Source organism: Equus caballus, chromosome 19, assembly GCF_041296265.1.
Source record: "Equus caballus isolate H_3958 breed thoroughbred chromosome 19, TB-T2T, whole genome shotgun sequence".
Lineage (NCBI taxonomy): Eukaryota > Metazoa > Chordata > Mammalia > Perissodactyla > Equidae > Equus > Equus caballus.
In genome coordinates this window covers 56,132,975-56,146,545 of record NC_091702.1, presented here as the reverse complement: position 1 = coordinate 56,146,545, position 13,571 = coordinate 56,132,975, and the positions used below count along the sequence as shown (strand labels likewise).

Sequence of the window (13,571 nt, the reverse complement as noted above, 5' to 3'; positions counted from 1 at the left end):
GAAGAGACTGTTCAGCAAGTGGACCTAGAAACGTGGATTATTTATAAGAAAAAAAGCATTAAAAGTTGCCTCTACCACACACGTTACACAAAAATAAACTCCATATAGTTTGAGATCTTTGTGTCAAAAGCAAAACACTAAAACATGTAGTAAAATAAAGGTGAATTTCTTCCTGGCTTTGGGGTAGGAAAGGGCTTAAGAAAGAGACAGAAAGCACTAACCGTAAGAAAGATGGGAAACAATAGAATACAGTAAAATTAAGGAAATTCTCTCATCGGAAGACACCTTAAAGAAAGTGAAAAAGGCAAGCTATAAGGATCAAGAACTTATAATTGACAAAGGATCAAAACTTTACGTCAAGAGTGGATAAAGAATGACTACAAATCAATTTAGAAAAAGACAGAAAGTATCAGAAAATGAACAGATATGCACATCACAAAACATGAAACACAAGGGGCTAAAAACCATCCAGAGAGATGCTCAGCCTCTCTAGCAATCAGGAAACACAAGTGCAGAAAAGTGCAAAAAAGATAAGCATTTTATGCATAATCAAGTGGCAAAAATTAAATATGGAATTGCCAAGTGTTATATAAAATGTACATCAATATAATGTTTTATATATTGCTGGTGAAAGTATAAATTGGTACCATCACTTTCCACCACTTTGGCATTATGTTTAAAGCTGAACATTTTCATACCCTGCAAACCAACAATTCTACTCCTAGACATATACCCTCCCAACACACACACACACACACACACACAAATTAGTACATATATCCAGGAGACATGTACACAAATGTTAGGGGAAAACCACTAGTCATAATAGCAAAAACTGTAAATAATCTAAATATCCATAGCCAGGAGACTCGATAAATAAGTTGTAGTATAGTCATGTAATAAACTATTATAGAGCAATGAAAAGTGAGTGAGTGACAGCTGCGTACAACAACATGAGTGAATCTTAATAACAATGTGTTGAGTCAAAAAAGTAAATGCCAGGTGGCAATATATGGCGTGGGTTCTTTTTTATAAAATTGAAAAACGAATATGCCCAAACACCATATGGCTTAGACATAATGTGTGATAAAAATTTTAAAATTATATAAGTAAGTGAATAATAAACATAAGATTCAGAACAGCATTTGCTTTTGAATGGGCATACAAGGAATGGGAGAGGGGAGAGACGTGTAAGATGTTATGCGTGTATGAGTGAGGGTAAGGGGGTGTTAAAGAAAAATATGTCCACTAATAAATGAATGTGGAATAGGAGGAGATAATAACTCAATGAAATATTATGAAGCCAAACAGAAGAATAGCCATAATGTACTAAGCTAGCTGGTACATTTTATTATATAGACGAGGGTACAAGCCGGCAAATTTTTACCAATTAGATATAAATTGAGAATAAAAGCATTAGTAAGACTGGGGATGAAAGTCTAGACTTGACAGATTAACATTTATCGTGTATGGTGTTAACATAAAATTGTAATAAACTATGCTGAAGCTCTGCTTAACCTACACTAGTTTGTCATCCTTTATTCTTAATACCATAATACAAGTTCTATGAAATCTTGTTTCTGTTTACTTGCATTCCCAGTGCCTAAGATAATGTCTGGCATCTAGTTAGTGCTCAACAAATATAGTAGAATGGACAGATGAATTAATACTTGTTCATTACCGGGAGAAATTGAGTAGCAATGGGGATAAAGGTTTATTAGACAATATCAAAGGAAAAAGTTCAACTCCAATTTAAATTTATGCTATGAGAATATGTAAATTATCCCATATTTTAATTTTCAGTTTAACACTTGGTGTCTGATGTTTTCCTTTGTTTATTTTATTTGATTATCTATTGAAATTATACTAGAATGTAAGATACGCAAGAACTAGGATCTAGAGTTTTTTTGTGTCTGTTCCCTGTGGAATCCTAATGTCTGTAACAGTGGCAGGCGTGCAGCAGGGGCTCAGAAAATATTTGTTGAATGCTTGAAAGTCTATGTGTACATATGAGCCAGGACAAGGAAGAAAACACATATACACACATATAGTGAGAAGGAATGATCTGCTTAATTGGAACTTTGTAAGTTTCTGTTTGTTTGCTTTATTTAAATTTATTACAATATTAGGTGCACCAGGAATATAAAAGACAGCCTTTTCATCCTGTGCAGCAGTATGAAGCATTAAAGACCACCTAGAGACTTTCTGTCCCAGAAACTGAAAAACTGAGAGTCTTTCTTGAAAGTGCTTTATAATTTACATAAGTATATTCTTGTTTTTTTAATAGATTTCATAATGAAACTAACTATTGTAATCCTTAGTATTTTCTGTCCTTTCCCACTTGAAAACTTCATTTATCCTCAGACATCTCTTTGTCATTCTTACAAAAAAAATCGCCTTAGAAATTGTGAAATCTAGGAAGGGACCCTGAAACACAAATAATTTTTCCCTGGCAGTGAAAAGCCACATTCTTACTTATGCAAGAGTAAGAAGATCTTAACTGGTTGCCATTTTTTATCCGTAAGCTTAGAGAAAAAATTCCCTGCAGTGAGTTGCTCTGTTTATAATCATTCACAAAAACACATTAGGATCCAACAAGTTAATATTGATTGCTCACTCCCAAACTGTTTTTGAAACATGTTTCTACCCGTTGGATGGGACTGTAATGAGACATCCAATATCAGATGATGGATTTGGCAAGATTAGTGTGAGGCATTGGTAATGGGATTTTTTTTCTTCCAGGATGTTTATTTCAATAGATTTATGAAATGTTCAAAGACAGAAAAGGAGTGATAATGGATGGATTTCTGGTGAAATAAACCCACATATCTGCATCCCCTCTGTTTCCTATTGGTTGGGATGCTGATTCTCTAAACTCACCATTCTTGACCTCAAATTCTAAAATCTTCTATGTCTCAGATCCCATCTCATTCAATTTTCCTCTTCTCTAAAACACTATTCTCCTCCCGTTCTGTTACATAGTTCCTGATTAGGCCAGCCTCAAATTAAAGATTTATTCCTTCACTTAAAAAATCAATTTCTAGGGGCTTCATGGATTTCTCCACAGCTCACGCACAAGGCCCACACTACCAAAGCTCATGAATGTCGTCTTCCTTTCCTGGTCGGGAAGAACATGGGGGTACCCTCTATGGACTAGGTGGTCATGGTAACAGTGGACACGGTAGCTAGTGCCTGTATGTTTTCTTGTGGAAGGGGTGGTGCTGACCCAGTACATATTCACCCTGAAGAGGACGATGGAGCAAAACACCAGGATCATTGAGAGACCTGTACCCAAGCGCTGCATCTCTGGATATTGCTTACCACCTAGGCTGTTGTTCTAGGATAAAATTAAGGACAGAAGAACTCAGAGTGCCCTAAGCAAACCTGGATAACTAGGAAAAAGTCTGTACATGTAAAACTGATGCCAGAATTCCAGATAAATTCATCTTGCATCAAGAATCCTACCATAGTAAAAGAAATTATCTCTGGCTTTATCAAGAGGGACTGCCAAATCTCAGATAATCGCAGACTTTGATATGACATTAAGTAGATTTCCCTACAAACAGAAAAGATTCCTAATGTGTCATATTACTGACAACTATAAATTGGTTACAGACGAATATCAAAAAAAGTTTTTGCAACTAAAGGGAAAATACTATGCTATCAAAGTTGATCTTGTTTTACCGTAGAAGAGAAATACCCTTTTATGGTAGAATGGTATGCCAAGTCACATAGTTTCCTTGTTGAACAAGTTTTACCAAAAGCTAAATTTAAAGAAATTGTAGAAGAAATCAATGTGATGCTCACAGAAGGATATAAGGCTTTGAGAAACTCCAACACAGTATCTTGTGTTCATATTTTCGGCTGATAATGATGACATACTAAAGGAGGTTATCCACTGAGCTAGTGTTTATCATTGAAAAGTCAAAGTAGTGTTCATTCATGGATTTTGATGAAAATATGTTCTCAAAGGATTTCAAGGAGAATTAACTCGTATTTAACAAATGAGATGATGCCTTGAACAACACAGGATATTTCAATCAATTAAAAGACAATAGCACATAATTCTGCTAAGAGTCTCCCAGGAGAATAGTAGACGCAGTAGCCAATGTTGAAAGCATTCTGAAAACTGGATATCTTAGTGATAGAGCGGAAGAACTTTTAGAAAAGTATTGCTTTAGTGAAGGATGAATCATTGGAAGGAGCCAACTCTATTTAACTGAGGATTCTATAAACAAGCATTCTTGAGGAAGATCTCTCTTCTGTGGGAGCAATTGATACAAGAACTGCTCATTTCTTCATCTTACCAAAAGGCTTAATTATAATATATTCTGGCTCTTGAAGTTTTCCCTTTACATTATGTAAGTATTTTCAGACATGTTGAATCCATCAACTGGAAGCTCCTTTTTCTTCACCTCTCTCAATACACTTCCAACTATATTTTTACAGGTTTTAAGAAATCTTAAATCCATAAGTCGAAAAATAACTCTATTTTTCCAAAGTGGATTTTGTAGTTTAATTTTATCATACATTTTTTGAGGAATCTTTTTACAGTTGAAAAGTTCCTGCAAGTCTAAAAAGAAGTTTTATGAAATGGTCAAATAATTTCCACGACTTTAAGTACTGTCATTTTCATAATTTGGACCAATCATGCTGATAGCATCACCATCTCCTGAAATTGTGTTATGTTTAGTTATTTTGTTTGGGGAAAATCAAAATCGACCAGAAAAGACTGGCCCTCTGTATTTGGTGAAAAAACTGTTGGCCTCCACATGTAACTGATCATTACAAAATATTCTATATTGACTTACTAATAATAAACATGAAATGGAAAATTTAAAAAAAAAATCCACTCTTGCTTGTTCAACCATTTGTATCTTAGCATAAATTAATAGCCGTTCTTGCAAACAGACTTTGAAGAGATAAGGAATAAAGGCATCAAGCCCTAAAATAAGGAAGGAAACACCATATTGGGAAAAAAAACTGTTAGGTTATCTGGAACAAACTGCCTTCTTCATAATTTTACCTAAATCCAGGCCTGGTCCCAAGTTCTTTTAATTAGTTCTTGCTCTTTGTCAATCAAATTCCTGGCTTAATAGCTTAACCATTAAAAATGGGCATTAAAAACATGCTCAGTCTGTCATCATCCATAGACCTTGGTAATCTGTCTTGAACAAGAAAATAGTCAAGATCGCATATGCAGAATGAGAGAATTACACTGACAATAAGAAATCCCCCCGACCTACCCAAACTCGAAACTGCTGTGTACGAAACCACCCTTACCTCTGAGGTGACGCCAAGAGGAAGCAGCTACAGCAGGCCCTCCTATGAGCAATCCCTCAAAAGCACTGACTTACATCTCGTCTGAAGGGCCTGGGAACATTCCTTTGCTGTAACTACTGTTAGCATCTAGGGAGAAATCAAGGAAGGGGAAGGTTAAGGGTTTTTTAAATGTTTGTTTTGTTTTATTTTGGTTTTGCTTGTTTGTTTTGGTCCTGACACACAAGAAAGCACTTTAATCATGTATGCTAATGTTTTAAATAAATGAGCATAATGTATTTCTACTGACTGCAACCATGTACTTCCATACTAAGTTTACTTTGTAAACTACATTATAGGCCTGTTATCAAATACAGATATGTGGAGCCTGCCAAGGAGTGAATCTTTCTTGCCAGAGATGGGAACTAACCAAAATTAGTTGATAGATCTATTTCAAAAGCCATATGTGCTGCCTGAGTTTGCTGCCATCTACTCAAGGGGAAAGTTTGCCTCTAAATGCATCAAAAGGAGTCACCCGGCAGCTAACAAGGCCTGTGACCATAGGGGTCTAAAGATTCACTTTTGACACAGTTCAGTTTTCACAGTCAAACAAGAATGTCAGCTTACCCACGAGTACAATTTTGTTTCCTCATGCATGTTCTACCATGGTCTTCAAAGGCCTATTGGCACCTTTTCTTGACTCAAGTCCACCATAACACACGTGGGCTCTCATTCTCTGCCATTCTTTTTAGCTCATCTGTGGGATGGGCTTGAGAACAGTCACAACACATTATCTGTGGCTGGAAGAACCTCTTCGAGCATTTTCCTTCCATTCCTTCTTCCTGCTTCTAAGTGGATATGATCTAAACCTTCCCTATTAGAGGCATCTGGACCACAGCCGTTCCCTCAACTCCCACTTTATCTGGGGACATTCTCGTGTGTGCTGCAGAATAGTTCAATGATGTTGCTTTAAGTCTTCAGTAATATCCTTTTTTCATAGTTATTATTCAATTAAAGGTCGAGAAGAGACAATGAAACAACTAGTCTTGTACAGATTGACTCTTCCTGTACCTTCTTCCCTTAGCAGCTTCATGGATGCCCAGTGAAATGTACAGTTCATCCCCCTCAGGGGCAGACTCAACACTCCATGGTGAGTACTTGGGGGAGATTCAGGGTCGGGATGGTAGTGGTCTGCTTTATTTGGGCAGAGGTGGAAAAACAAAAACTGATAAGAAGCCAATCTCAGATAGGTGTTTAAAAGTGCATCCTGATGATGAAAATGACAGTGATGATGAAAATGACGATGGAAGGAACCAAAATTCTTCTCAGTCAGTCAAAGAAGATAATCAGAGACCAAGTCTTAGATTTTTCTCTATTTTACTTCAAAATTAAATTTACATAATGGCATTTTTGACCAATTAGATCCATTAAAATGCATTTTAAGTTTTAATTTTCCATTGGAAAATAGAATGATTTGTCAACATGAACTTGTCTACTCGACTGTTGTGAAGGAGTTTTTATTGACCTTATCAAACACATTAGAGTGGGGAGAATCAGCATTTTGATTGACTGGACCTCTGATACCCTGGGAGAATAGGGATAAGCCTCATCTTTCCGTGAGCCCAACATAAGGCATTTCCCCAAAACCACTTAAATTTCTCATGGAGATTCTTTAGTAGATATTGTTTTGTTGTGTGTGCTATAACAGTTTCTCTTTTTTTCTTTAAACTAATAGGAATTTCCCACTCCTTTGATAGCTGTTAGATCCTAGGATCCTAGCCTTGCAGTAAATTGGTCCTTAGTAAGCTTTACATGTAATATTTTAGGAGCATTTAGGCCATTCAACTTGAGCTCTTCCTAATAGCAAGTGAAATCCTTTCATGATTTTATTCCACGTATAGGGTTGAGACAGTTATTAGGATCAGCTCAGATATCTTCCTTATATCCCTAGGTGATGTCTTCCCCAGCACAACCAGAACATTTTCAGAAGTTCCCAAAGCTGCCAGTGGATCTACTAAAAATAGTGACATCCGTATCACTGGTGAGTCATTTACCATTTTGGAGGGGGAGGGGAATTTTATGTTTTATTCACTTAACAAATATTTATTGAGTACCTAACATTTGCTAGACACTGTGCCAGTTATTGGTTATACAGTAAAAACATAGTCCTCCTGAAGATTATAATCTATTAGAAAGATGATACTTAGTAAATAAGTAGTCATACAATTTATTTGTGACAAATGTTATGATATAGTACCAGCTGTTGTCAGAGTCTAACAGAAAGATCTGATTTTAACTGGGGAACAGAAAAGGACTCTCTTAGAATACATGTAAATTAAGATTTGAAAAATGAATAAGAACTAGCCAGTAAAAAAAGTAGTGAGAAACATTTCAGTCCTGTGAAAATATAGTCTGAGGCAAGAAGGAGAATGTTGGAACAAAGAGTACTCTTATAATTCAACTAAAAAAATTTTGTGAATGCTAAATGTAATCCCTTGTTTTATATCATGAGTTCAAGGTATTCAATAAAGTTAGCACCCTCCCAATGCAGGTCTTAATTGTAAATTCAGAGGCATAATCAACCCTTTCACTTCAGGGGGTGTTTACTTCCCTGGTGAACTCTCCACTGATACTCAGCTTATTTCATATTCACGGTCCAACAGTCCTCAGACCACCAGAGCATCATCCTGGACACAACACAGCAATAGAACTGCAAACTGAGGTCCTACCAATATTTTTAAGATATTAGTGCCTTCAAGAACTAAACTTAAAGTTTAGAGATAGGACAAGATTGGAGCTCTGCTTCTCCACTGAGACATTCCTGAAGTCAATGATCTCATTTCCTACATTTGGTTGGGAGAAAACTTGTAAGCAATGACGTAAGACCTCTTTAAAACCATTTGTTCTTTCATTTCTCTGACACTTTGGAAGTAAAATGTTATATCCCATCATATTTTCAGTGTAGAGCCTAGTACGTTTGACTTGATTACAAAAGAACTTTGTGTAGTCCTGAGTTGATCATCTGGATGACTGCTACTTTTATAATCTTGATACTCCAGTGATTTGAACTGCTGTGAACTCTAGCCACACAAACATACAACGTGCCACATGGTCTTGTATTACAGGACTATGTGAGCTTCCAGGGAACCCTCAGTGTCTATTTTAACAGAGCTGAGGTAGGGTGAGCATCAGGAAAACCTCAGATCCCGGGATGTATGTTATAAAAGGAAAAATCTTCAACACTGGTAACCAGTGTTAACACGACAACGTCACATGGCTGCAGTCCAAACTATGTAAATCGTAGAAAAGATTTGGTAGCTAATATTTTAAATCCAGTTTTTTGGCCTGTATTTTTTGAGACTTTGCTGTATGAAAAGCAGTATAATAAATCTAAGGCAATAAAAGAAATTAAAAATCTAGTCTTCATCTACAAGCAGTTTACAATCTAACTGAAACAATGAAAGAAAATCAATCTGGATAATTCTGATACGAAAATGCCCGAATGAGCTATGTAAATCTAAAGAGTTGAAGACCTATCTATAAGGTACAAGGAATTTCATTGGAATGTTGGTAGAAATAACAAAAGCCTGGAAACAATTCAACCATCTAACGTTAAGAAACCAGTCAAATAAGCTATGGTAGATACACACACTGGGGACCCATCCAGTCGTTTAATAAAATGAGGTGAATCTCTATGCACGTCTATGGGAAGTGTTCCAAGAATGTTTTTTAAGAGAAAGAAGTTGGGGACAGAACAGTATGTATAGTATGCCCTCATTTGTAATAAAAGGGATATAGGTTCCTGATACCTATATATGCATATGAAATTTCCAGTAAGATACATAGTTAACTATCCAAAGTTATTGACTCTAGTGTGAGTAACTGGCTCCTGAGGTGTAAGGACACTTCCTTTTCATTGTAGTTTTATATTTCTATACTTTTTGAATTTTTAACATGATTGTAAAATACTTTTTTAAAAGGAAAAAATAAAGTAACTATGTAATTATAAACATTCCCTTTCATCCTCTGCCAGGTAGAAATGGGCAATTTTGTTTCCTAAGAGAGTTAATTTTCTTAATTCTTCCTATATGTCAGAGAAGAAGGAAAACAGTCCAAACGATGATATTTATATTGCCTCTGGTCTAAAACCCACAATATTTGAAAGTCTTTGATTCACACAGTTTGACTTGGTGTTCAAGTGCTAGAAATGTAATGAATGAGTTGAGTATGGGTTTCATCAACATAAGAAAAATCAGTCCATTGATCACCCACCAATATAATTTTAGCCAGCCATTTTCTTTCAACTTTCTCTCTTTTCAGACTATGGAAAAAGCAAAACCAACTAGTTTCAATTTTACCCCTCTTGTTCCCTCCTCCCCTTTTTATTGCTGAAATGGATAGGGGGAAAAGAATGAAAAAGAGGGAAGGCAGTAGAAAAGGTACTCCGAATACAATTCCTTGAGTGACACTGAAATGAGGCGTCTTGGCTGATAGGCTCTTGAGTGCTACAGCTCCATGAGGGTTAGGCAGGCCTGCCTGCCTTTGGACTCTCAGGGCTTTGAAATGTTCTAAAGCTTTTGACTCTTTCTTCCTCCTCCTGACATACTAATATTCCATAAAAGCATTTAATGACTCTTTACAGAATAAGAAAATCCAAAGCTAGACCATTACTTTACATATAAAGTTTACTGGAGTAAATGTGGAAAACAAATTTAAAGCTTATCACTTTTATTTATTCCTTCTTACAAATAACATTACATTGGACACCATGTGCCAAGAATTTTCCAAAGCCTTGGGAAAATGAAAGAAAAAAATCAGTTCTGGAACATTCCAACAAGAAAGACATAAATGCAAAAACAGAGATGAGAATAAGGCATAGATATCATCCCAGAGTGTGATTGTTGCCAATGAACACCCCACGGCCCTTGGAGAAAAATGTTTTAAGTAGGAGAAATAGTTCAATTAATCCTGTTTTCCAAATGCCAAAGTTTGGCATTAAAGTTTGTCTCTCTTTATGCCATTTTCAGGAATTGTGGTTAATAAGCCCAAAGATGGAATGTCCTGGCCAGTGATTGTAGCAGCTTTGGTCTTTTCCTGCGTGGTAGTGTTTGGTCTTGGAGTGAGAAAATGGTGTCAATACCAGAAAGAAATGTGAGTACAATACTAAGACATGTAGGAAGAGAGAATTTCTCAGAACAAAGTATTTACTCATCACTTTAAATATTATTCCTGTATATGGAGTTCCTCTCCTATTTGACTGAGGAAATCAGGCTCATAGAAGCTCCAAGATGCTATCTAGCTTCCCCAACATCACGCAGTTTGGATTAGATGCACAACTCCTGACTTGATATCCCCCTCTGCCTGTGGTGGCTGTAATGCTCATCAGATGCAACAAGTCAGGGGGCATGAAATGAGAAGTGAGCCTCACCTCACCTCAAAACTGAAACTGATTCTTGCTTTAATCTTCATTATTTTTTCATTTTCATGCATCTCTGAACTGCCTGGGCCCAGCTGGGCCTAGATGCTCAAGTGTGAAATTGAGGGAGAAAGTTAATTTTAGGAAATTTCCAGCTGCTTTTGAGCAGAATGGGCTTTTACTGCCATTTTCCTTTTTTCCTCAAGGGGAAAAGAAAGTAAGCGTTGGGTTACCTTTTTCTGTCTTATGGAAATATTTTCCAAAATTCTTTTCCCTCCACTCAGCAATCTGAAATGGCAGGTAAGGTTAAGCCTCACTTTTCTGGCTGGGCTGTTTGGGATCAGTGTGGACTAGGTTATGCTTAGAGGAGACCCGCATAATACATAAAGCTGATCTCCCACACATCTTCCTACTAGCCTCTGAGGCAGCATTGACCATTGTGCAATACCTTCTTCTTCTTTCCTTAGAGAATTCTTGAAGACTCTATAACCATGTGCAGGGAGTGTCCAACTGTGAATAAAACACTAAACCATAAATTCTAAATTCTTGTGCAAGGGCTACACTTTGGCCACCACATTAACCTTGAGAAATTCACAATTTCACTGAAAAAAGGGAAGTACAAATTTCTTAGAATTTTATCCACCTTTTAATATATATTAAGTCTCCATTAAAACATCAGAAAACCAGGTAATAGGCACTAGAGGTTTTTATATTAAAATGAGAAAATGGGATTCTGAAAATCTGAATTGATTTTTTTATTGTTCTATATTTAAAGGTCTGTGTTATATAGAAATGAGAAACTCTCCCTCTCTCTCTTTCTGTCTCTGGAGAAATTAAGGTGCTATGGATTGGTAGACAAGGGGTAGAGATATTTGACTCAGGGCATAAATCTGCTCACAGATTTATCTGTTTCCTGATATCCAGAGAGCTGGAGCATTTGTACAGCTAAATCCTCCCCTATGCTCGATGCATTTCAGACAAAGAGATGAGTTGTGCTCACATAGAACAATACTTTATACAAAGATGACTTTAAGAATGTTCACTGATTCAAACAACAGGGATTCTGGCATTATCCATCCAGTACCAATCAACTCAGGGATTCAGAAAAGCTGTACTTCCCACCTCTACTGTTGCCCACAGTACGAAATGAGTGTGTGGGTGAAGGCTGGGGGTAAGGTTGGCAAAGGGACTATTTGGAAAACTTCAGTCTTTAGTCTCAGAATCTTAAAATTTTGTCTCTGAAGGAATGTTTTAACTCACATAAGAGAAACCCTTCTATTAGGAGGCAGTTGCCATGAATAGTGTAGGTTCCAGTTAAAAGATTTGAATTGTTAGTCTAGTTCTCTTGAGGAAGTTGCTTAAAACCTCTGAGCCTCAGTTTTATCTGTAGAACAGTGACAATAATATCTAATTCCTAGGAGCAAATTAAATAACGTTATGATAAAAATGCTTTGCAAACTATAAAATACCTTATCAATGTTAATTAATGATATCATCGTGATGTTCAAATGGCTGATAGGACTAACAAGCAGAAGGCTCTGCCAGGAAAACTTCTAAGAGAACTAAGAGGGCATGTCTCTTTCTCTTTCTCTGTTTCCTACTTCAAAAAAATATTTTGTATATATCCTTCAATCACCCTCTCACATTCTTAGCATTGACAGAGCAATGTTTTGTTCCTAGCATGGAAAGACCCCCACCTTTCAAGCCACCGCCACCTCCCATCAAGTACACTTGCATTCAAGAGTCCATTGGGTGCGATCTGCCTTGTCAAGAGATGGAGACACTCTAGTCATTTGAGACGTTGCCATACAGCAAGACTCTGCTAGAATCCTATTGAGAAGGTAGCTCTGGTGCTGTCTTAATATAATCGCCCTCTAGCCAAGCCTCTACTGCAGCAGAAATGACTGTCAGAATTGAATGACCTGTATTCCCAGCAACTCTCCCTCTTTCATCTGTGTATGCTTTAAATTTAAGCAAGAGTGGGAGGATATGTCATGCTCACACCCAGTGCAATCTGTAGGGATTTTCTTGCTTATGTAAGAAGTGCAAATTAGGCTGCTGTCATTAAAAAATATGTGCAGTGTTTTTAGTTTTCATTTTAATTGTCTCATTGAGGGGATGACAATGGTTTCGAGCATATGTCCAGGCCAGATCCTCTTCTCTTTGGGCATCTGCCAACATTCTAAACTATTTGCCAAATTTACGATAATCCCTGAGGTTTGTTGCATTCCCTAGGAAAATTACAAGAAGAAGAAAATGGGAAAGTCCTAGCGAGAGTTCCAAATAATGGGAAAGTGCAATGAATCTTCCTATTGAAATTCTGTTGTTTGTTTTCACTGGAGGAAAACAGAATACCTTGCACAAGAACCTCAGTTCCAATCCTCCTTCTCTCTTCCTCCCACCATGTTCACCCAGCCTCCTGCCCCATGAGATGAGGAGGGATCGAGGGATGACTAGCCAACAACCAAGTAGCCTAGTAGATATAACGCTGCACTTGCCTCTCAAGTTATGTGAGCTAAGAGTGGCCACATTCTCGGCTTTACCTCTGTGTGGTGTGTGTGTGTGTGTGCGTACACACGTACGCATGCATGCATCAAACTATTACCAAGCTGTTATATAAGTAAACAGGCAGCCTAACCCTAATCTGACTTATTTAATTCCCATTACGCTCTTGTTCATCTGAGGACTTTCCTGTTCATCCAGTCTGCCTGCTTTGATCTCTTTTGAGACAGATAAAGAGCCTCAAATCAGACTAGTGTTGATGAATTAATCCTGCTCCTACCAATATTTTACAAAATAGTTCAAACAGAACATATAGGTGATGGAGAGGAAATCTAGTCAGCCAGGCCTACTCTGTATTCAGCACAGTTTGTGAGTAAATAAATTACTGATACCC

The 13,571-nt window shown here is 37.0% G+C and overlaps 1 protein-coding gene and 1 pseudogene across 6 annotated transcripts in view; both read left to right on the top strand.

Annotated features, from left to right (window-relative positions):
• CD96 (CD96 molecule) overlaps positions 1 to 12,760 on the top strand; it is an 86,885-nt gene extending 74,125 nt beyond the window's left edge. For 3 of the 6 annotated variants that reach the window (XR_011428851.1, XM_070242842.1, XM_014732899.3), the window contains 4 exons: positions 6,347 to 6,409; positions 7,211 to 7,300; positions 10,287 to 10,410; positions 12,356 to 12,760. Coding sequence is in view for 4 of the 6 variants with exons in the window: in XM_070242842.1 (XP_070098943.1) it covers positions 6,347 to 6,409; positions 7,211 to 7,300; positions 10,287 to 10,410; positions 12,356 to 12,464 (386 nt within the window). In the remaining 2 variants the exon portion in view is untranslated. Of the gene's footprint in view, positions 1 to 6,343; positions 6,410 to 7,210; positions 7,301 to 10,286; positions 10,411 to 12,355 lie in introns of all 6 variants that reach the window. The other 3 variants (XR_011428850.1, XM_014732900.3, XM_014732898.3) reach the window with 1 other exon arrangement.
• Positions 3,340 to 4,367, top strand: LOC138918994 (cytosolic 5'-nucleotidase 3A pseudogene; annotated as a pseudogene).
• Positions 12,761 to 13,571: the final 811 nt, after the last annotated feature.